General features: G+C 43.7%; 1 protein-coding gene across 2 annotated transcripts; it reads left to right on the top strand.

Moving 5' to 3' along the window:
- Positions 1–10,652: 10,652 nt before the first annotated feature.
- On the top strand, positions 10,653–24,484 carry LOC124036539 (ELMO domain-containing protein 3-like). Of its 2 annotated transcripts, XR_006838927.1 has the most exons (14): positions 10,653–10,737; positions 11,475–11,970; positions 12,720–12,794; positions 13,390–13,464; positions 13,602–13,671; positions 14,019–14,081; positions 16,311–16,399; positions 16,523–16,646; positions 16,740–16,862; positions 19,477–19,607; positions 19,743–19,819; positions 20,165–20,292; positions 20,392–21,737; positions 21,798–24,484. XR_006838927.1 is itself a non-coding variant. In XM_046351245.1 (13 exons), the coding sequence occupies exons 2-13, from the start codon at positions 11,935–11,937 to the stop codon at positions 20,607–20,609; spliced, it is 1,209 nt and encodes a 402-aa protein (XP_046207201.1). In that variant the 5' UTR covers positions 10,653–10,737; positions 11,475–11,934; the 3' UTR covers positions 20,610–24,484. The 2 variants fall into 2 exon arrangements, 1 of the variants encoding a protein (XP_046207201.1); XM_046351245.1 differs by having other exon boundaries at positions 20,392–24,484.
- Positions 24,485–24,777: the final 293 nt, after the last annotated feature.

Here is a 24,777-nt window from a genome sequence, read left to right as displayed (position 1 = left end):
TAGTGAATGACCTGCAGAGAGCTGGGACCAAAGTAACAAAGCCTACCATCAGTAAAACACTACGCCGCCAGGGACTCAAATCCTGCAGTGCCAGACGTGTCCCCCTGCGTAAGCCAGTACATGTCCAGGCAAGTCTGAAGTTTGCTAGAGAGCATTTGGATGATCCAGAAGAAGATTGGGAGAATGTCATATGGTCAGATGAAACCAAAATATAACTTTTTGGTAAAAACTCAACTCGTTGTGTTTGGAGGACAAAGATTGAGAGTTGCATCCAAAGAACACCATACCTACTGTGAAGCATGGAGGTGGAAACATCATGCTTTCGGGCTGTTTTTCTGCAAAGGGACCAGGTCGACTGATCCGTGTAAAGGAAAGAATGAATGGGACCATGTATCGTGAGATTTTGAGTGAAAACATCCTTCCATCAGCAAAGGCATTGAGGATGAAACGTGGCTGGGTCTTTCAGCATGACAATGATCCCAAACACACCGCCCGGGCAATGAAGGAGTGGCTTCGTAAGAAGCATTTCAAGGTCCTGGAGTGGCCTAGCCAGTCTCTTGATCTCAACCCCATAGAAAATCTTTGGAGGGAGTTGAAAGTCCTTATTGCCCAGCAACAGCCCCAAAACACCACTGCTCTAGAGGAGATCTTCATGGAGGAATGGGCCAAAATACCAGCAACAGTGTGTGAAAACCTTGTGAAGACTTCCAGAAAACTTTTGACCTCTGTCATTGCCAACAAAGGGTATATAACAAAGTATTGAGATTGTTGTAAAGAGGGCACGACAAAGCCTTTTCCCCCTCAGGAGACTGAAAAGATTTGGCATGGGCACCCAGATCCTCAACAGGTTCTACAACTGCACCATCGAGAGAATCCTGATCTATTGTATCACCTCCTGGTATGGCAACTGCTCGGCATCTGACCGTAAGGTGCTACAGAGGGTAGTGCGAACGGCCCAGTACATCACTGGGGCCAAGCTTCCTGCCGTCCAGGACCAATATACCAGGAAAGCCCATAAAATTGTCAGAGACTCAGTTATAGACTGTTTTCTCTGCTACCGCATGGCAAGCGGTACCGGAGTGCCAAGTCTAGGACAAAAAGTATTCTCAACAGTTTTTACCAACCAGTGCTCCCGCACATTGGCTAACCGGGCTATCTGCATTGTGTCCCACCACCCGCCACCCACCACCCCCTCTTTTACGCTACTGCTCCTCTATGTTCATCATATATGCATCGTCACTTTAACCATATCTACATGTACATACTACCTCAATTGGCCCGACCAACCAGTGCTTCCGCACATTGGCTAACCGGGCTATCTGCATTGTGTCCCACCACCCACCACCCACAAACCCCTCTTTTACGCTACTGCTCCTCTCTGTTCATCAAATATGCATCGTCACTTTAACCATATCTACATGTACATACTACCTCAATCAGCCTGACTAACCGGTGTCTGTATGTAACCTCGCTACTTTTATAGCCTCACTACTGTATATAGCTGTATCTACTGTATCTTTTTACTGTTGTTTTATTTCTTTACTTACCTATTGTTCATCTAATACCTTTTTTGCACTATAAGTAAGCATTTCACCGTAAGCTCTACACCTGTTGTATTCGGCGCACGTGACAAAAAAAACTTTGATTTGATTTGTGTTATTAGGTTAAGCAGACTGTGTTTGTCAATTGTTGTGACCTAGATGAAGATCAGATCAAATTTTATGACCAATTTATGCAGAAATCCAGGTATTTCCAAAGGGTTCACATACTTTTTCTTGTCGCTGTATATACTGTATTTTATAACATCTATTGCATCTTGCATATGTCGCTCGGTCATCGCTCATCCATATATTTATATGTACGGACATATTCTTATTCCATCCCTTTACTTAGATTTGTGTGTATTAGGTACAGTTGAAGTCGGAAGTTTACATACACTTAGCTTGGAGTCATTAAAACTCGTTTTTCAACCACTTTAGATAGGTTAATTGACATCATTTGAGTCAATTGGAGGTGTAACTGTGGATGTATTTCATAGCCTACCTTCAAACTCAGTGCCTCTTTGCTTGACATCATGAAAAAATAAAAATAAATCATCCTTGGGAGCAATTTCCAAATGCCTGAAGGCACCACATTAATCTGTACAAACAATAGTACACAAGTATAAACACCATGGGACCACGCAGCCATCATACCGCTCAGGAAGGAGACGTGTTCTGTCTCCTAGAGATGAAAGTACTTTGGTGCAAAAAGTGCAAATCAATCGCAGAACAACAGCAAAGGACCTTGTGAAGATGCTGGAGGAAAAAGGTACAAAAGTATCTATATCCACAGTAAAACAAGTCCTATATCGACATAACCTGAAAGGCCGCTCAGCAGACTATGCCACTGCTCCAAAACTGCCATAAAAAAGCCAGACTATGGTTTGCAACTGCACATGAGGACAAAGATTGTACTCTGGTCTGTTGAAACAAAAAATAGAACTGTTAGACCATAATGACCATTGTTATGTTTGGAGGAAAAGGGAGGCTTGCAAGCTGAAGAACACCATCCCAACCGTGAAGCATGGGGGTGGCAGCATCATGTTGTGGGGGTGCTTTGCTGCAGGAGGGACTGGTGCACTTCACAAAATAGATGGCATCATGAGGAATTAAAATTATATGGATATATTGAAGCAACATCTCAAGACATCAGTCAGGAAGTTAAAGCTTGCTCGCAAATGGGTCTTCCAAATTAACAATGATCTCAAGCAAACTTCCAAAGTTGTGGCAAAATGGCTTAAGGACAACAAAGTCAAGGTATTGGAGTGGCCATCACAAAGCCCTGACCTTAATCCTATAGAACATTTGTGGGCAGAACTGAAAAAGTGTGTGCGAGCGAGGAGGCCTACAAACCTGACTCAGTTACACCAGCTCTGTCAGGAGGAATGGGCCAAAATTCACCCAACTTATTGTGGGAAGCTTGTGGAAGGCCACCCAAAACATTTGACCCAATTTAAGCAATTTTAAGGCAATGCTACCAAATACTAATTGAGTGTGTGTAAACTTCTGACCCACTGGGAATGTGATGAAAAAAATAAAAGCTGAAATAAATCATTCTCTCTACTATTGTTCTGACATTTCACATTCTTAAAATAAAGTGGTAACTGACCTAAGACAAATACTTTTTATTAGGATTAAATGTCAGGAATTGTGAAAAACTGAGATTAAATGTATTTGGCTAAGGTGTATGTAAACCTCCGACTTCAACTGTAGTTGTGGAATTGTTAGATTATTTCTTGATATTGTTGCAGTGTCGGAACGAGAAGTATTTCGCTACACTCGCAATAACATCTGCTAACCATGTGTATGTGACCAATACAATTTGATTTTAACGCAACAAAATGTGGAAATAGTCAAGGGGACTGAATTACTTTCCAAATGCACTGTAAAAACACTGAGCGCACAAAACATTAAGAACACCTGATCTTTCCATGATATAGACTGACCAGGTGAAAGCTATGATCTCTAATTGATGATACTTGTTGAATCCACTTCAATCCGTGTAGATGAAGGTGACGAGACAGGTTAAAGAAGGATTTTTAAGCATTGAGACATGGATTAGGTATGTGTGCCATTCAGAGGGTGAATGAGTAACACAAAATATTTAAGTGCCTTTAAAGAGGTTATGGCAGTAGGTGCCCGGCACACCGGTTTGAGTGTGTCAAGAACTGCAACACTGTTTGGTTTTTAACACTGAACAGTTTCCCATGTGTATCAAGAATGGTCCACCACCCAAAGGACTCAACATGCGCCAGCATCTCTGTGGAACGCTTTTGATACTTTGTAGAATGAACAACGAATTGAGCCAGTTCTGAGGGCAAAAGAGGGTGGCACAACTCAATACTGGAAGGTGTCAATGTTTTGTGCACTTCGTGTATATAATGTTATGATATAGACAGTATATGAATGGAAAAGGTGTGCACAGCAGTAGTTATGTAGGATGAGCCTTGACTAGAATACAGTATATACATATGAAGTGGGTAAAACAGTATGTAAATATTATTCAAGTAACCAGTTTTTAATGACTATGTACATAGGGCAGCAGTCTCTACGGTGCAGGGTTGAGTACTGGGTGGAAGCCGGCTAGGAACAGTAACTAAGGTTCAGGGCAGGGTACTGAGTGGAAGCCAGCTAGTGGTGACTATTTAACAGTCTCATGGCCTGGAGATAGTAGAAGCTGTTTTTCAGCCTCTCGTTCTCAGGTTTGATGCAGCTGTACTGTCTCCACCTTCTAGATGGTAACAGGGTTGAACAGGCTGTGACTCAGTTGGCTGAGGTTGTTGATGATCTTGGGCGGCAGGGTAGCCTAGTGGTTAGAGCGTTGGACTAGTAACCGGAAGGTTGCAAGTTCAAACCCCCGAACTGACAAGGTACAAATCTGTCGTTCTGCCCTTGAACAGGCAGTTCACTGTTCCTAGGCCGTCATTGAAAATAAGAATTTGTTCTTAACTGACTTGCCTAGTTAAATAAAGGTTAAATAAAAAAATATATAAAATCTTCTTGGCCTTCCTGTGACACCGGGTGCTGTAGATGTCCTGGAAGGCAAGCAGTTTGCCCCTGGTGATGCGTTGGGCTGATCGCATCACCCTCTGGAGAGCCCTGTGGTTCAATTGCCATACCAGGTGATGATACTGCCCGACAGGAAGCTGTCAATGGTGCATCTGTAGAAGTTTGTGAGGGTCTTCTTCAACACACTGTCTGTGTGAATGGACCATTTCAGGTTGTCAGTGATGTGCACGCTGAGGAACTTGAAGCTTTTCACCCTCTCCACTGGATGGGAGCTCTCTGCTGTCTCCTGAAGTCCATGATCAGATCCTTTGTTTTGTTGACATTGAGGTAGAGGTTGTTTTCCTGGCACCACTCCTCCAGTTTCCTCACCACCTCCCTGTAGGCTCTCGTCATTGTTGGTAATCAGGTCTGTTGTGTCGTCAGCAAACTTAATGATGGTGTTGGAGACATAAGTGGCCACATAGTCATGGGTGAACAGAAAGTACAGGAGGGTCTGAGCATGCACCCTTGTGGGTCCCCCGTGTTGAGGATCAGCGTGGCGGAGGTGGTTGCCTACCTTCACCACCTGGGGTCGGCCCTTCAAGAAGTCCAGGGCGGGGTTCAGACCCAGGGCCCCGAGTTTAGTGATGAGCTTGGAGGGCACTATGGTATTGAAGTCTGAGCTGTAGTAGATGAACAGCATTCTTACATAGGTATTCCTTTTGTCCAGATGAGATAGGGCAGTGCGATGGCAATTGCGTCATCCTTGGATCTGTTGTGGCGGTATCAAATCAAATCAAAATCAAATTTTATTTGTCACATACACATGGTTAGCAGATGTTAATGCTAGTGTAGCGAAATGCTTGTGCTTCTAGTTCCGACAATGCAGTGATAACCAACAAGTAATCTAACTAACAATTCCAAAACTACTGTCTTATACACAGTGTAAGGGGATAAGGAACATGTACATAAGGATATATGAATGAGTGATGGTACAGAGCAGCATACAGTAGATGGTATCGAGTACAGTATATACATATGAGATGAGTGTGTAGACAAAGTAAACAAAGTGGCATAGTTAAAGTGGCTAGTGATACATGTGTTACATAAGGATGCAGTCGATGATGTAGAGTACAGTATATACATATGCATATGAGATGGATAATGTAGGGTAAGTAACATTATATAAGGTAGCATTGTTTAAAGTGGCTAGTGATATATTTACATCATTTCCCATCAATTCCCATTATTAAAATGGCTGGAGTTGGGTCAGTGTCAATGACAGTGTGTTGGCAGCAGCCACTCAATGTTAGTGGTGGCTGTTTAACAGTCTGATGGCCTTGAGATAGAAGCTGTTTTTCAGTCTCTCGGTCCCAGCTTTGATGCACCTGTACTGACCTCGCCTTCTGGATGATAGCGGGGTGAACAGGCAGTGGTTCGGGTGGTTGATGTCCTTGATGATCTTTATGGCCTTCCTGTAACAACGGGTGGTGTAGGTGTCCTGGAGGGCAGGTAGTTTGCCCCTGGTGATGCGTTGTGCAGTCCTCACTACCCTCTGGAGAGCCTTACGGTTGAGGGCGGAGCAGTTGCCGTACCAGGCGGTGATACAGCCCGCCAGGATGCTCTCGATTGTGCATCTGTAGAAGTTTGTGAGTGCTTTTGGTGACAAGCCGAATTTCTTCAGCCTCCTGAGGTTGAATAGGCGCTGCTGCGCCTTCTTCACGACGCTGTCAGTGTGAGTGGACCAATTCAGTTTGTCTGTGATGTGTATGCCGAGGAACTTAAAACTAGCTACCCTCTCCACTACTGTTCCATCGATGTGGATAGGGGGTGTTCCCTCTGCTGTTTCCTGAAGTCCACAATCATCTCCTTAGTTTTGTTGACGTTGAGTGTGAGGTTATTTTCCTGACACCACACTCCGAGGGCCCTCACCTCCTCCCTGTAGGCCGTCTCGTCGTTGTTGGTAATCAAGCCTACCACTGTTGTGTCGTCCGCAAACTTGATGATTGAGTTGGAGGCGTGCGTGGCCACGCAGTCGTGGGTGAACAGGGAGTACAGGAGAGGGCTCAGAACGCACCCTTGTGGGGCCCCGTGTTGAGGATCAGCGGGGAGGAGATGTTGTTGCCTACCCTCACCACCTGGGGGCGGCCCGTCAGGAAGTCCAGTACCCAGTTGCACAGGGCGGGGTCGAGACCCAGGGTCTCGAGCTTGATGACAAGCTTGGAGGGTACTATGGTGTTGAATGCCGAGCTGTAGTCGGTGAACAGCATTCTCACATAGGTATTCCTCTTGTCCAGGTGGGTTAGGGCAGTGTGCAGTGTGGTTGAGATTGCATCGTCTGTGGACCTATTTGGGCGGTAAGCACATTGGAGTGGGTCTAGGGTGTCAGGTAGGGTGGAGGTGATATGGTCCTTGACTAGTCTCTCAAAGCACTTCATGATGACGGAAGTGAGTGCTACGGGGCGGTAGTCGTTTAGCTCAGTTACCTTAGCTTTCTTGGGAACAGGAACAATGGTGGCCCTCTTGAAGCATGTGGGAACAGCAGACTGGTATAGGGATTGATTGAATATGTCCGTAAACACACCGGCCAGCTGGTCTGCGCATGCTCTGAGGGCGCGGCTGGGGATGCCGTCTGGGCCTGCAGCCTTGCGAGGGTTAACACGTTTAAATGTCTTACTCACCTCGGCTGCAGTGAAGGAGAGACTGCATGTTTCCGTTGTAGGCCGTGTCAGTGGCACTGTATTGTCCTCAAAGCGGGCAAAAAAGTTATTTAGTCTGCCTGGGAGCAAGACATCCTGGTCCGTGACTGGGCTGGATTTCATCTTGTAGTCCGTGATTGACTGTAGACCCTGCCACATGCCTCTTGTGTCTGAGCCATTGAATTGAGATTCCACTTTGTCTCTGTACTGACGCTTAGCTTGTTTGATAGCCTTACGGAGGGAATAGCTGCACTGTTTGTATTCAGTCATGTTTCCAGTCACCTTGCCCTGATTAAAAGCAGTGGTTCGCGCTTTCAGTTTCACGCGAATGCTGCCATCAATCCACGGTTTCTGGTTAGGGAATGTTTTTATCGTTGCTATGGGAACGACATCTTCGACGCACGTTCTAATGAACTCGCACACCGAATCAGCGTATTCGTCAATATTCCCATCTGACGCAATACGAAACATGTCCCAGTCCACGTGATGGAAGCAGTCTTGGAGTGTAGAGTCAGCTTGGTCTGACCAGCGTTGGACAGACCTCATCCGGTATGCAAATTGTAGTGGGTCTAGGGTGTCGGGTAAGGTGGAGGTGATACGATACTTAATTAGACTCTTAAAGCACCTCACGATGACAGAAGTGAGTACTACGGGGCGACAGTCATTTACTTCAGTTACCTTAGTTTTCTTGGGTACAGGAACAATGGTCGGCATCTTGAAGCAAGTGGGGACAACATACTGGGATAGGGAGAGATTGAATAGGTCTGTAAACACTCCAGCCAGCTGGTCTGCACATGCTCTGAGGACTCGGCCTGGGATGTCGTCTGGGCCGGCAGCCTTGCGAGGGTTAAGACGCTTAAATGTTTTACTCATGTTGGCAACAGAGAATGAGAGCTCACAGTCCTTGTGAGCGGTGGTGGCCGGGGTTGATGGCTCTGGGTTTTCCTTCAAAGCGGGCGAATAAGGTGTTTGGCTATTCTGGGAGCGAGGCGTCGGTGTCCGCAGCGTGGCTGGCTTTCCCTTTATATTCCGTGATTGTCTGGAGTCCCTGCCACATAAGTATCATGTCTGAGCCGTTGAATTGCGACTCCACTTTGTTCCTGTATTGTAGTTTGTAAGTTTTCACTCCAACTCTAATCTAGCGCTCCCGCTTCTAATAATTAGCTGATTGATAAGATGAATCAGGTTAGTTCAAAGGAAATCAAATCAAATGTTGTTGGTTGTGGACACATATGTTGTAGATGTTCCAGCAGTGCAGTAACACCTAACAATACAACTGGGATTGTAGTGAAAACCTACAGGAGGGTAGCTCTCCAGGAACAGGGTTGGACAGCCCTGGTACTGTTCACATGATACATGGGAAGAGAATAAGAGGCTAAACCTATTTCATGAGTAAAGAGGGAAGGGAATGTATGACCTCACAACACAGCCAAGTGATGATAAGTGAAGTAACTAAACAAAATAGACAAAAAACAACGATCTGACTATCAAGTACACTCCATGACAAAGATGACAACCATGGTTAAATTCCCTCTTCTGAAATAGCCTTTTCTATGTCCTCAATGGTAACGTAGCTCCCATGCCTCAGTCTGTTTCTCTGTGGCCGCCTGGCCGGCCAACCCTGATGCTGGATGGGATGGAGAGCACCAGTCTAACTATCTAGTGTACGTCACTCCAGCCCACCCATGTTCTACCACAATGATGTCAAAGGTTTACATAGCTGGCATGCCAGGCGGAATCTGGTCAGAGAGATGTTATTTCTCAGAGTACATGTCCATGCTGAACCCTGTGAGCTGACCACACAGCCAGGGACAGTCAATCACCAGGAATAGCTGCTTTCCTACCAGCAGTTTCCCTTTGCCATTGGACAACTGTTAACACATTGGTGAACTAACCGCAAGTAGAGCTTATCGTAAAAGTTTGGGCGAAATGTTGAAATATATTCAATTTGAGGTATTTCTACCCCTTAATATGTATTTAAAAGCAGAACAGCATGTGAATGTGCTAAGTTAGTCAACTAATACAATGTGACTTGGTCCAAGTATTGGACAGTTTTGTGATATTCCCTTAAAGTTATGATTGGGTGGGGTTAACCTGAGTCTAGGGGCGTGTTCCTCTGCCTAGGCGCTGCTGACGCCTGCCAGATCTTACAAGGCCTGGATAGGTATTTTACTTATCAGCTAACCAAATAATTTGTCAAAGCAATCTGTCAGTCAATGACGTGGCACGCAATCATTGGTTGATGCATGCAACATCTGAGCAGGGGAACGCAACCTAGATCTGTGACAATGTGAAATGGTCCATTTTTATTGTCATTTTTTATTACTGGCCAATCCACCACCACCCCTCTTCGGAGGACAAATGTTTATTTGTTAAAAATACATTTTTGTTACAAATACATTTTCACAGACATGGTACTTTTATACATAATATTCCATAACATATGTGTATTTTATATACACATTTGGATTCATAGGATTAAAAAAAAAAAACATTTGGATTCATAGGATTAAAAAAAAAAAATTTGGATACATAGTGCTCAGACATGTCCAGTACACAGAATATATATTATTTTCAGTCACAACTACTACAGATTAAATCCACTCCTCAATTGCTCTCATCCCATCCCACCTATCTCCATAGACCACCCTCTCTTGATGTCCTTGACCCATATAATGTTTAACTGTGCTGTGATGTCATACATAGATTCTGAATCTTTCTAATCACATATCATCAACAGATTGTAAGTTTAATTGTTTTGCTAAGTGGATTATTATGTTGTTGATTGACTATGACTTTCCAGATCGCCCAACAGTGCTATTTGTAGGGTTAATTTATTTTAAATGCCAGATGTTTTTGAGGGGTTTGAAGGATGGACAATATGAAATGAAGGTCACTTCATTTTGACCTGTAGACCTTCAGTAGGTCTACCATACAGCATCCTGCTATATCACAAAAAGGGCCTCAGTACACACACAAACACGTGGCAGGTAGCCTAGCGGTTAGAGCGTTGGGCCAGTAAGGTGGAACAAATCTGTTTATGTGTCCTTGAGGAAGGCACCTAACCGTAAATACTCCAGGGTTGCCATTGATAATGGTAGACCCTGGCTATGACTCTCTGTGTGTGTCTCAGGGGGAATTGTGATATGCAAAAAAAAAAATCTGATGTGTATTATACACACTTGTACATGTGTGAAACAAGACAAATATAAGCACCCATATATATTATCACACACACACACTTTATTTCGGGCCACTTTACAGGACAGGTGCATTATGGTTATATACGTTTTTATATTACCATAAATTGCTAACAATACCACCTATTTGCATTGTCCAGTACAATCAAGGTCCATTCTGGGAAACGTATCCTTGGGTTAGCTTTAACCATGACGTAATCGAAAGAGAACCAGCACAGGCAGGGCAGGAAACCACAATTCCCAGAATGCACTTGACGTTAACTGTGGAAAGGGGGAAGGGAAACTGAGATTGGAGGGAGAGAAACTGAGGTAAAATCAATAGTATTAAACTATGATATAGACAATCGCTGTTGTTAGATGAATGTTTAAGAAACTGAGGGAAATCTAAAATATCAAAAAACGTTTTTTTAGTCTCCAGAAGACCAGTAGCTACTGTAGTTAGTGATATGCTTGTGGAAACAGATTGCATGATTGTGGAAAAAGGCTAGCTGGATGACAGTTGTGAACCACTGATGTTGAGTTAGATAATAGCCAGTTGCCTGTCTTCGCACAAATTATATGCAACCAAAAGAAGACATGCATTCATTATGTATGTAGATAAACAACAATATTGACCTGACATTAAAAACAATGCTGGGATATGTTAACAGTTAATGTTCTGTAGACTATCTCGTAGATAGCCTGCCAGCCCCGCTCAGTGGTCAGCCCACGTAGCTTCCTACAGCATACCGGTAGTTAGCTTAGCTATGTCAGTTACTGGGAACGTTAACCAAGTTTCAGATTGTACCTTAACGTTTTTCTTAAACTAACCACTTTTTTTTGTGTAGGGTGTGAGTTGATCTTTGGCACTAGCTACAGTAGCTCACGTTGGCCATTAGTTGGATAACGATTCTATGTACTATAGCTAGATAATCATTCAATGAGTTTGGATACTTTTCCCAAGAAAATAGAACGCCATTGATCAGTGTTTATGAACAATTATAATTTCGCTTTTGGCATTATATTTATGAGCTACCCACCTTGTTTTTTTCTGCCCCAAATTGCAGATATCCATGACAACCAGTTTGACATACCATGTCATGAGTGCCCCCTATTGGTTGGGTCTTGTCAAGGAGAAGGCACACTTCACCAAGACTCACCCCACCTTGGTTTGAGCATTGTTATATTGTGGATGTGAGGTGCCAACACTGAGTGTCAAAGCAATGAAGCAGCTGGGAAAGAGAGAGGCCACCCTAGATCAGCAGTGTCCATACCCAGCTCTACAGCCCCTCTAATGGGGCAGGATGCAAAGCAAAATGTATTCAATGAGATCTACCTGTTGACTACTCTGGACCGAGAGAGCGAGAGGAAGGAAGGGGACGTTTGACAAGTAGCATTTGTGGAAAGAGACACAGCAGACATGGGGGTCTTCCCAATACCTCTTCTGACTGCCTCATTCTGGGGGGAAAGGCTTTAAAGGGTAGAACAGGGATTACATAGTCACACACAGACACACACACTCATGCCATGGAAGGGGACAGTGGTGTCACAGCACACACAGAGGTAGGTGGTTTAACCTTGCATAGCCTAACCTTTTAAATGAGTTTAAACTGTGTGTAAACTATGTGATTGGCAGTCTCATCAGCTGTATACAATGAAATGGAACAGTATCAGTCAAATTCCAAATCAACATTTTGGCCTTGGTTGCAGTCTGTTTGATCTGCTCACGTTACCTGGATACTGGCTGTGTGATACCATCACAGGTGTAGACGGTTTGGGTGTGGTGGTATTCGATCAGATTGCACATAGACCTGTTACTGCAGCAAGTTTCCATCTGCCTCACAGTAAAACCTCCTAGTACTGTATACACATCTATTTCTCAGGTGTGCATGGCTGAGTTCCCTTTTGGGGGACCTAATTAACTGCAGGTATCTCTGTGTCTATCTATTGACACATCCTTAAAATGTGTGTTGTTTAGGGGACTTTCCCTCTCCCTTCTGTTTTTAATCCCCTTTGTTTTAGTGAGTGAAGGAGGAAGTAATGAAGCAGCTTCCCCTCTAGAGTGTTTACATGGGGAAATAAAAAGGTGTCCACTAACAGTTCGCTCTCTGCTTAGCAATAATCTCCCTGCAGTGTCTACCTGTCTGTCTGCCCTGGCACTGTGCCACCCTGCCCAGGTGAGAAGGCTACCGGCTGATCCTCTGCTGCATCTAATTCCACAGAGACGGTCCTGCACTCTTTTCTCTGGTGCTGTGTGTGTGTCTGAATCTGTGTCTGATGATGCCTCTTGTTCTGTGCTGCCCCCTCCTCAGGGTCTGAATGGTGTGTTCCATCATGAATGTAAAGAGACAGAGGAGCTAACCAATGGCCACTCCAACCACAAACCTGTGAGTACAACAACTGACCAGAGGATCCCGTTTAGAGATATGTTTTTTACAATGTTTATTAAGAAGGAATTGTTGTATATACCTCTTGTGTTGTCAGCGTTATGGACTGGTAGTTTTTTAGTCCTACTGTTCTATGCTGCATTATAGGGCTGGGAATTACCGGAGACCTCACCATACGATATTATCACAATACTTAGGTGCCGATACAATATGGATTGAGATTCTCTATGTATTGCGATTTGATGTTCCAAACATATTGCTAACTATATGTCTGCTGCAGAGAGACGAGAGAGCGTGAGAAAACTAGTTTTGATCAGTCATGGAAATAAAAGTACTGAAAACATGTTGACTCACTATTTAAGAAGAAGATGGAGAATAAGCTATTGGATGAAAAATAAGGGAGTTTTGGCGCCGGTACAGCCAACTTGTGCTATCTAACGCTACCTACAGTTTGTTTTTAACAAATTGATACTTGGAGTCACATATAATATTGTGATATGTAACTATGAACCCCCCCATCACTATTGCATTGTGTAACCTGTTAGTAAACCTGTTGTTTTGTGTTATGTAACCTGTTGTGTTTCTGTATTCCCAGGTGATGAATGGACTGATGCCAGGTCATAGTGTGAAAGAGCACGGCAACGGTAGTTCAGTGCTCAAATCTCTGCCAGTGAGTTGCTCTATACTGGTCCTCATGATGTAAAAAATGTGCCCGAAACCATCCATCACAGCACCACTGTCACTGTCCTCTTTCTATTAGAGTGTCTGTGTTTACATATATTATATCTTTTATTGTGATTCGTCTAGATTTCAGCTCTGAAGCAGAATGGCATTCTGCAGTCCCTGGCAGCAGGAGGAAAGCAACCCAAGACAGAAAGTAAGACAAAGGAACAACCATATATCCTAGCTACCAGGCCTCCCTAGCACATCCCCTCAGGAGCGAGGTTGGAGAGATGGGGGGGGGGGGGGCAGTATATTATATGGTTATATATTATATGTCATGGTCTAGAACAGGGTTTCCCCCAAAGCTCGGGTCTACCCCCCCAGGACTACACAGCTGATTCAAATAACAAACTCATCATCCAGCTGATTATTTGAATCGGCTGTGTAGTGCTAGAGGTGGTCAGCATATCAACATGGCTGAACGATTATTCCTCACCTGCGTATGTTGTTGCAGGTTAGCTGTGCCTGTGTTGTGTTCTCCTCACCTGTGGGTGTTTTCAGGGGAGAGTGCGGATGTGGAGCAGGCTAGAGAGGAGTGGGAGGCTCTAGAGAGTATCCAACCAGGTGAGTTGTTGTTATGGGCAACATCTCCCTACTCCCTGGCTGCCTGAAAGCTGTACCTGTATTTCTCTTCCCCTGTCATTTGTGTGTCTGTATTCGTGTTTTATTTTTATACATAAGTCTGTAATGTCTTTGTTAATGTTTTAAATGTAAATTGTAAAGTATTTTTGTCTCTTAATGGGTTGGAACCTAAATCATATCCGAATCATTCGTTCTGAACAGAACCATAATTTATTTTGTTCTATTCCACTATTCTGACCTGCGAAATAAAGTTTTGAACCGGTTCGAACCCCAAAAATGTTTGTCGTTCCTATTTTAACCTGTAAAATCCATATTTATTTTACATTTAGCTCATTAAATGACTTCACCAATCAGTGCGGATAGAGCAGCTTGCTATGCTGCGTTCAAGTTAGTTGTTTCCATGCGTGGTGGACAGACAAGTGTAGGCAGCGAGATGCAATGTAAATGGTTGCACATGGGGAGAGAGGGTGGAGGAGGAAGCTTGGCTCCACCCTCTCTCTATCTCTCCCCACCTGCAACATTTCCATTGCATCTCGCGCTCTACACTGGTTTGTCCAATTTATGTAAATAGCTTGCCTGCTCCATAGCATGCTTCTCTATCTGAAGTAATTTAATGTTGAGCTAAATGTTTTTACAAAATACACACCTACTCATTCCAGGGTTTTTCTTCATTTGTATTGTTTTCTACATTGTAGAATAATAGTGAAGACATCAAAACTATGAAATAACACATGGAATCATGTAGAAACCAAAAAAGTGTTAAACAAATCAACATATATTTTGTTTGAGATTCTTCATAGTAGCCACCCTTTGCCTTGGTGAGCACTTTGTACACTCTTGGCATTCTCTCAACCAACTTCACGAGGTAGTCACCTGGAATGCATTTCAATTAACAGGTGTGTCTTATTAAAAGTACATTTTTGTAATTTCTTTCCTCAATGTGTTTGAGCCAATCAGTTGTGTTGTGACAAGGTAGGGGTATACAGAAGATGGCCCTATTTGGTAAAAAAAAACAAGTCCATATTAAAGCAAGAACAGCTCAAATAAGCAAAGAGAAATGACAGTCCATCATTACTTTAAGACATAAAGGTCAGCCAATCTGGAACATTTCAAGAACTTTAAAAGTTTCTTCAAGTGCAGTTGCAAAAACCATCATGTGCTATGATGAAACTGTCTCTCATAAAGACCGCCACAGGACAGAAAGACCCAGACTTACCTCTGTTGCACAGGATAAATTCATTAAAGTTACCAGCACCAGAAATTGCAGCCCAAGTTCAAGTAACAGACACATCTCAACATCAGCTGTTCAGAGGAGACTGCGTGAATCAGGCCTTCATGGTCGAATTGCTGCAAAGAACACACTCCTAAAGGTCACCAAGAAGAAGAAGAGACTTGCTTGGGCCAAGAAACATGAGCAATGGACATGGAAATCCGTGGAAATCTGTCCTTTGGATTGATCAGTCCAAATTTGAGATTTTTGGTTCCAACCACTGTGTCTTTGTGAGATGCAGAGTAGGTGAACGGATGATCTCTGCATGTGGTTGCCACCGTGAAGCATGGAGGCGGAGGTTTGAAGGTGTGGGGGTGCTTTGCTGTTGACACTGTCTGTGATTTATTTAGAATTCAAGGCACACTTAACCAGCATGGCTACCACAGCATTCTGCAGCGATACGCCATCCCATCTGGTTTGCGCTTAGTGGGACTGTCATTTGTTTTTTTCAACAGGACAATGACCCAACACACCTCCAGGCTGTGTAAGTTCTATTTGACCAGGCCTCCACAATCACCTGACCTCAACTCAGTTGAGATGGTTTGGGATGAGTTGTACCACAGAGTGAAGGAAAAGCAGCCAACAAGTGCTCAGCATATGTGGGAACTACTTCAATACTGTTGGAAAAGCATTTCAGGTGAAGCTTCTTGAGAGAAGGCTAAGTGTGCAAAGCTGTCATCAAAGCAAAGGGTGGCTACTTTGAAGAATCTAAAATATATTTTGGTTACGACATGATTTCATATGTGTTATTTCATAGTTTTGATGTCTTCACTATTATTCTACAATGTAGAAAATAATAAAAAAGAAAGAAAATCCCTGGAATGTGTGGGACTGGACTTCATAACGAAGTGATTGGAAAATAATTTTGGTTCCAACCCCATGATCATAAATCCTCCATTCTATGTTGTATATGAGTCTGTTATTGACCTGTGTGTATCCAGTGGTCAGTGAGGAGTCCAGTCCCACCCCTCTCATCTCCTTTAACGAGGCGCTGCAGCACTTCCAGACTACAGACCTTGGAGAGCTGCTGGTAAGGTCTGTCTGTCTGTCTGTATGGGGGTTTGAGGACTACATTGTAGATTCTCTCTCTCACCATCAATTGAGAACATTTTTCAGTTTCAGTTTGTATTTTGTCCCATATCTCTCTCTGTAGAAGAAGATCCAGCCCACCATTCGCAGGACGGGTCTTGCCACTTTCACACACTTCCTGTTCGGCCCGCCGCGACTTCAGCGGGAACTACTGGAGGAGAGAGACCTGGTCTTTGCCATCGCACAGTGTGAGAGAGAGAGAGAGTGTGTGCGTGTTTAAGAGCGAGGGCGAGAGATGAGATTTGCAGACAATAAGAGATTGATTGTGTGTTCCTCTGTAGGTTCTCTGGATAACAGTCAGGCTGTACATCTGCGTGTTCTACAGACCATCTATAAGAGGCTGACAGGCAGTAAGCTGGACTCTCCTCGGTTCGGGACACACTGGGAGAATGTGGGCTTTCAGGGTGAGAGATGTCTCCTGCATCATCCCTTATTTCAGAGGTCACAAACCTTTTCTGAGTCGAGATCACTTTCTTAGTCAAAATGCAAGCCGAGATCTACCGCTCAGATGATCTTTTAACATGCCTTAAAAAATGTAAGCCTACGCAACAATAACCAATGAAAAACAGTTCTGTAGCAATGAGGATTGTGCAGTAAGCTATAGGCCCAATATATTATCACTGCATATTGGCTTGCCAATGTTGTACTTCTCAGACCATTTAGAAATTATACTTCAACATTTTTGGTATGATCACACTGGTAATAAATAATTTGTTATATATACATATATTCACACTACCGTTCAAAAGTTTGGGATCACTCAGAAATGTCCTTGTTTTTTAAAGAAAAGCACATTTTTTGTCCATTAAAATAACATCAAATTGAAATACAGTGTAGACATTGTTAATGACTATTGTAGCTGGAAACGGCTGATTTTTAATGGAATATCTACATAGGCTTACAGAGGCCCATTATCAGCAACCATCACTCCTGTGTTCCAATGGCACGTTGTGTTAGCTAATCCAAGTTTATAGTTTTAAAAGGCTAATTGACCATTAGAAAACCATTTTGCAATTATGTTAGCACAGCTGAAAACTGTTGCCCTGATTAAAGAAGCAATAAAACTGTCCTTCTTTAGACTAGTTGAGTATATGGAGCATCAGCATTTGTGGGTTCGATTACAGGCTCAAAATGGCAGAAACAAAGAACTTTCTTCTGAAACTCGTCAGTCTATACTTGTTCTGAGAAATGAAGGCTATTCCAAGACTCCGGCCGCTAATAATAACAGCGTAAGCTTATCGGAACACTTCATTCATTGCAGCTGCAGTGCTGGTTGTAGCGTGAGTAGAAGTAGGGAGAACATTTTATGACTTATAAAAGTGCTGGAACAAGGTGTTGACAGTGCTGAATAATAACAACTTAAACGTGAACTCACTCATAAAAACAGCAGCTCTTGGTTGTTTTCGTTGAGTCTGTCTATAGTCATGGTTTTGATATCACATAGTATCAACTATGCTGTGCGCTCAAGGCTCCTTTTTACAGTCTATGGTGTAAGGAAACTGCAGAGGGCTGTTGAATCAATTGCACCTACTGCCAACAGCGCAAAGCTAATAAAAAAAATAGCAACATAAGGCTTTATCGTTAGGTTTTTTACAGAAATGTTTGGTAATCGAATAGGAATGCCTTGTCAATCGACCAGTGGGTGACCACTGCTTTACTAGATGCCACGCTCACACAGAGATGAAAACACTTTAGAGTCGATTGACGCACCGGCACATCAATTTAAATTAAATGTTTAAAAAAACATCTACATCAAAAATCTTTCCATTTAAGAGATATATCTGTTTTGTATTGGATGCGTTTCAATCCTCCACATCTGCCAGTGTCGCACTTTCACATCTGTGGTGAAAGGTGGCAGAGCTAGAGCGGTGTTCGTCAGACCATGAGACATTTGTGGTGAAAGGTGGCAGAGCTAGAGCGGTGTTCGTCAGACCGTGAGACATTAAATGTAAATGTAATGTAAATCTGTGGTGAAAGGTGGCAGAGCTAGAGCGGTGTTCGTCAGACCATGAGACATCTGTGGTGAAAGGTGGCAGAGCTAGAGCGGTGTTCGTCAGACCGTGAGACATCTGTGGTGAAAGGTGGCAGAGCTAGAGCGGTGTTCGTCAGACCATGAGACATCTGTGGTGAAAGGTGGCAGAGCTAGAGCGGTGTTCGTCAGACCATGAGACATCTGTGGTGAAAGGTGGCAGAGCTAGAGCGGTGTTCGTCAGACCATGAGACATCTGTGGTGAAAGGTGGCAGAGCTAGAGCGGTGTTCGTCAGACCATGAGACATCTGTGGTGAAAGGTGGCAGAGCTAGAGCGGTGTTCGTCAGACCATGAGACATCTGTGGTGAAAGATGGCAGAGCTAGAGCGGTGTTCGTCAGACCGTGAGACATCCTGAAAATCTGTCTTCTCACAAAGTCTGTAGCGTCTGAACTGTTTGGCGTAGAAAACTATTATGCCCAGCCAATGGAAAGATGAGACTTTCATGAACATGATGTTCTCCGTTTTGCTCTACAACCCCCACAAGTGTCACCGGTGACATGTCTGAAGGTAGAGGTTTTAAAAAACAAATGGATGTATGAAGGGAGTTTTGTGACTACCCAAAAAAGGGGTTAAATATATATTTTTTATATCCTTGATTTAGGGCAGACACTTCAAAACGTATAAAGTTTCTTATGATACATTTTTGTACTGTCCTTTTTGGCCATTAATGAATGTTATTCAATGTTTCTACAGGCTTTAATAGTAAAGGCCAAAATCAATATTTTATAAAAAATCATTTTTTAAATAAATCTTTTTATACCTAAAGGGGTCCTAAAATTCCAAATCAAATAGCTAAATGATCTAGTATGACCATCTTAAAACAATTCCATATGTCAGCTTAGCACCCCACCTTCAACCCCAACGTTTTAGACTAAATCATTATTGATTACAGTTGAAAAGATTAATATTTTATAAAGAAATTTAAAAAACACTGAAATGATAACGTGTGTGTCTGTGTATTTGTGTGTGTGTGTGTTTCCTGTGTAGGTACGGACCCAGCCACAGACCTGCGTGGTACAGGTTTCCTGGGGCTGATGCATGCCTTGTACCTGGTAATGGACCCTGAGACGCTGCCTTTAGCCAGAGACATCTTCAAGCTGTCCCAGCACCCCACACAGGTACATACACACACGGGCCACAAACTGTTCAGGTGAGGGAAATTTCAAAGAAGTGGGGACATTATTCAAGTACGCAATCACACATTTAATAGTCTATTTACAAACCTCTACTCTTTCTGCTCAATCTTTCTCTAGAACTTTCCTTTCTGTGTGATGTCCATCAATATGACCTGTATCGCCCTGCATGCACTCAGAGAAGAGGCCCTCTCCAAGTAAGTGTCCTGCCCTACTCCAATACGACAGAGACAGACAGAGACAGACAGAGACAGACAGAGACAGACAGAGACAGACAGACAGACAGAGACAGACAGACAGACAGAGACAGAGACACAGACAGACAGACAGACAGACAGACAGACAGACAGACAGACAGACAGACAGACAGACAGACAGACAGACAGACAGACAGACAGACAGACAGACAGACAGACAGACAGACAGACAGACAGACAGACAGACAGAGACAGACAGACAGACAGACAGACATTGGCTTGACTGTCACTCACAAGAGCGAAATCCTAATTTGTTTGTGTGTTCTTCTTTGTGTGGTGCTTCAGGGAGTGTAACCGTCGACAGCAGGTAGTGGGGGTGTTGAATGAGTTCTACGTTGCCACGTTCCTTTACCTCTACCAGCTGTGGAAGAGCCAGCAGAAGACCATCTCTGACTCCGGCTTCGTCCTGAAAGGTAACTCACTTTGTTTGTACTCCAGGCTTAACCGAGTCCAGTTGTTAACATCCTTCTGGAACACAATCACTTCCCCACTGTGCCTCTGCTCCCCTCCAGAAGTGGAGCTGTTTGCCAAAAAGAACCCCAAGCAGATGCTGCGTCGACTGGACGTCTTCTTGAGAGAGAGGAGGTACCCGGACCCCACGGCCCAGCGACCCTCACCCTGCCCGGGGGGGGGAGGGGCCAGGTCTGAGGGAACCAGGGGCAAGGAGATGCACTTCACTGGAGTGTGTGAGCTACCACTAAACATGGAGGGAGAGGCCAGGCTCATCTGACACACAGAGAGTCTGTGTGTACGGCTCGACTAGTCTGAGCTAGAAAGAGGGTGTGTTTGTGTCAGTTGTGTGTGTAGGGACCCCACCAAGCTTTGACCCACTCCCTGCGGTCCTTTCCCATTGATGCTGTAAAACTGCTGTCAGAACAGTTTGTATGGAGTCACTGACTCCTCTCCCAACAGAAGTACTTGTCGGTGTGGTATGGGACTGATGGATGAATAGAAGATGTCATTAAACAGAGAGAGAGAGAATGAAAGGTGAGCGTTTCAAGGACTGGTGTGGGTGCAGGCTTTGCTTCAGACAAGAAGTAGCACACCTGATTCTACTAATCATCCAATCATAGTTGGTTTATTGAGGCCAAATCAGAAGCTTCCAAACCCCAGAGCTTCTATCTGTCTGCAGCCCTAGTAGAGTTTTGGAAGGGTGTAGGGTCATTGACTACCTTCTACTGTCAGCAGAACTGTGTGCGTGCACTAGGTATGGAGATTAAGGTGTGTGTTGGCTATAGTTGGAACAGTGAGGCCTGTGTTTCTGTATGTTGTCAGGTCGATATGTGTGTGTCTGGGTTCGGATGGTTCTTGTCCCAGTGCAGTTTAAATAGGTGTGTGTGTGTCTGGGCTCGGATGGTTCCTGTCTGTCCCAGTGCAAGTTAAATAGGCTGATGTGCATGTGTCTGGGCTCGGATGGTTCCTGTCTGTCCCAGTGCAGGTTAAATAGGCTGATGTGCGTGTGTCTGGGCTCGGATGGTTCCTGTCTGTCCCAGTGCAGGTTAAATAGACTGATGTGTGTGTGTCTGGGCTCGGATGGTTCCTGTCTGTCCCAGTGCAGGTTAAATAGGCTGATGTGTGTGTGTCTGGGCTCGAATGGTTCCTGTCTGTCCCAGTGCAGGTTAAATAGGCTGATGTGTGTGTGTCTGGGCTCGGATGGTTCCTGTCTGTCCCAGTGCAGGTTAAATAGGCTGATGTGTGTGTGTCTGGGCTCGGATGGTTCCTGTCTGTCCCAGTGCAGGTTAAATAGGCTGATGTGTGTGTGTCTGGGCTCGGATGGTTCCTGTCTGTCCCAGTGCAGGTTAAATAGGCTGATGTGTGTGTGTCTGGGCTCGGATGGTTCCTGTCTGTCCCAGTGCAGGTTAAATAGGCTGATGTGTGTGTGTCTGGGCTCGGATGGTTCCTGTCTGTCCCAGTGCAGGTTAAATAGGCCCAGAGCCCCTAGTTGTTTGGGGGATATATTTTTTAATAATTGAAAAACTATTTTAGTCCTTTCCTAAGGGATAGATGCCATAACAATAAATGATATATTATATTATGGATATAGCACTTGATGATAGTGGCAGAATGATAGGGACATCTTCTGCTAAGAAACTCAGGAAGACTGTTCAAATGATTCCCTGTTCCCTGTATAGAGTTCTACTGTTGACCATCTTCCCTGTAGTGAATAGGGCTTTACTTAGTGAATAGGGTTCTACTGTTGACCATCTTCCCTGTAGTGAATAGGGCTTTACTTAGTGAATAGGGTTCTACTGTTGACCATCTTCCCTGTAGTGAATAGGGCTTTACTTAGTGAATAGGGTTCTACTGTTGACCATCTTCCCTGTAGTGAATAGGGCTTTACTTAGTGAATAGGGTTCTACTGTTGACCATCTTCCCTGTAGTGAATAGGGTTTTACTTAGTGAATAGGGTTTTACTTAGTGAATAGGGTTTAACGTAGTTTATAGGGTTTAACGTAGTTTATAGGGTTTAACGTAGTTTATAGGGTTTAACGTAGTTTATAGGGTTTAACGTAGTTTATAGGGTTTTACGTAGTGAATAGGGTTTAACGTAGTTTATAGGGTTTTACGTAGTTTATAGGGTTTTACGTAGTGAATAGGGTTCTACTGTTGACCATCTTCCCTGTAGTGAATAGGGCTTTACTTAGTGAATAAGGTTCTACTGTTGACCATCTTCCCTGTAGTGAATAGGGCTTTACGTAGTGAATAGGGTTCTACTGTTGACCATCTTCCCTGTAGTGAATAGGGTTTTACTTAGTGAATAGGGTTTTACTTAGTGAATAGGGTTTAACGTAGTTTATAGGGTTTTACGTAGTGAATAGGGTTTTACGTAGTGAATAGGGTTTTACGTAGTTTATAGGGTTTTACGTAGTGAATAGGGTTTCACGTAGTGAATAGGGTTTTACTTAGTGAATGGGGTTTAACGTAGTTTATAGGGTTTTACGTAGTGAATAGGGTTTCACGTAGTGAATAGGGTTTTACGTAGTGAATAGGGTTTTACGTAGTGAATAGGGTTTTACGTAGTGAATAGGATTTCACGTAGTGAATAGGGGTTTCACGTAGTGAATAGGGGTTTCACGTAGTGAATAGGGGTTTCACGTAGTGAATAGGGGTTTCACGTAGTAAATAGGGGTTTCACGTAGTGAATAGGGGTTTTACGTAGTGAATAGGGATTTCACGTAGTGAATAGGGGTTTCACGTAGTGAATAGGGTTTCATTTGAGATGAGCATTTAAACTGGTCAGTCAAGCCAACAGGTATTGGCTGGTTTAGTCTGTCCAGTGATAGAAGTCGTCTGGGAGGTTTTCTACATGCATTCCGTTACAGAGCATCCAACTGGAGTTGATTGACCAGTGCCAGAGTAATGTCAGTCGTGTGTGTTATCTGACTCGATCGATGGTGCACACAAATTACACACGTGCCTAACTAAAGGTTAGTGTCCAGAGATGATCTTTTTCTAAATGATGAATTGATAGTGATGATAACAGTGAAAGGTGTGTCTCTATGAAGGTGCAAAGTAAGCAATCCCAACTCTGTCAGAGATCACAATAATACTGGTGTTTGTGTGTGTGTGATGGTGCAGTATGACAGGGGAGCGTACCTCTGCAGTCACAATCAGTAGCATGTTCAGGTAGCACCGGTACTGTAGCTTCCTTGTTGTTTTACCTTCCTTGTAAAGCTTGTTTCTCTTGGTCATGTGGTCTGATTTACAGTCTTTAGCGTCGGTGCTGTTACTACAGTACATTCACAACATCCCCTCTACAACAGACATGTAGTTAGTAGAGCTACTCAGTGGATCCATGTTTTGTGAGGTACTTGTAGATCTTCAGTAGCCGGTTCTTAAATATGATCTTTGTCTTCTGGGATGAAAGCAGAACAAGCAGGAGGATCCTCTCTCTAAGAGCAGATCATCAGGTTGGATGTATCACTGGGTCAGGGGTTAAAGTGTACACATCTAGAAACATGATATAAACATCTATAGGTGTGGACATGATCAGCTACAATATGTAGCTTATCTTGTCTTATTGGGTTATTTACAAGCACATCACTATCCACATATACCCCCCATTTTCAAAAAAGGAATACGTGCTGGTTTTTTTTTGCCAAGTGTAAGTATTTTTGTTAGTCAGCTAAATGTGCACTCTTCTAGAATGCTGGAGGTGTGTACAGTGTGAGTGTTGCTAGGTGACTATTAGGCTTTGTCTGTGTTGTATTTTTAACCGACCTCGAAAGAACAGGGCCTCTATCTCTGCAGCTATAATCTCATCATAGCCCTTGTTAATCTGAAACATTTACTAAAGTAATGTAATTTAACTGAACCTGTATTTCAGATTGGGAAGATACACCAAGTTATTTTATTTTAGCAGAAGTGCTTGTTCCAGTTTAGTGTGTGAATCATGAAGTACAAAAGGTGATTGTTACTGTGTGATTGTTAGTAGGGTATTCTATTGAAATCAGTCAGATTTGTTTAGAAATAAAGCAATTTTTACATCAGCAGATGTCACAAAGTGCTATACAGAATCCCAGCCTAAAACCCCAAACGGCAAGTAATGTAGATGTAGAAGCACAGTGGCTAGGAAAAACTCCCAAAAAAGGCAGGAACCTAGGAAGAAACCTAAAGTGGAACCAGGCTCTGAGGGGTGGCCAGTCCTCTTCTGGCTGTGCTGGGTAGAGAGGAGCCAGGCTCTGAGGGGTGGCCAGTCCTCTTCTGGCTGTGCTGGTAGAGAGGAACCAGGCTCTGAGGGGTGGCCAGTCCTCTTCTGGCTGTACTGGGTAGAGAGGAACACCAGGCTCTGAGGGGTGGCCAGTCCTCTTCTGGCTGTGCTGGGTAGAGTGGATACGAAAAACATTGCTTACCTCAAGACTTGAGACAATTCTTCTCATTCTCTTCTTTTGGATGTC

Source organism: Oncorhynchus gorbuscha, linkage group LG05 (assembly GCF_021184085.1).
Source record: "Oncorhynchus gorbuscha isolate QuinsamMale2020 ecotype Even-year linkage group LG05, OgorEven_v1.0, whole genome shotgun sequence".
Lineage (NCBI taxonomy): Eukaryota > Metazoa > Chordata > Actinopteri > Salmoniformes > Salmonidae > Oncorhynchus > Oncorhynchus gorbuscha.
This window is presented reverse-complemented; position numbering and strand designations above follow the sequence as displayed.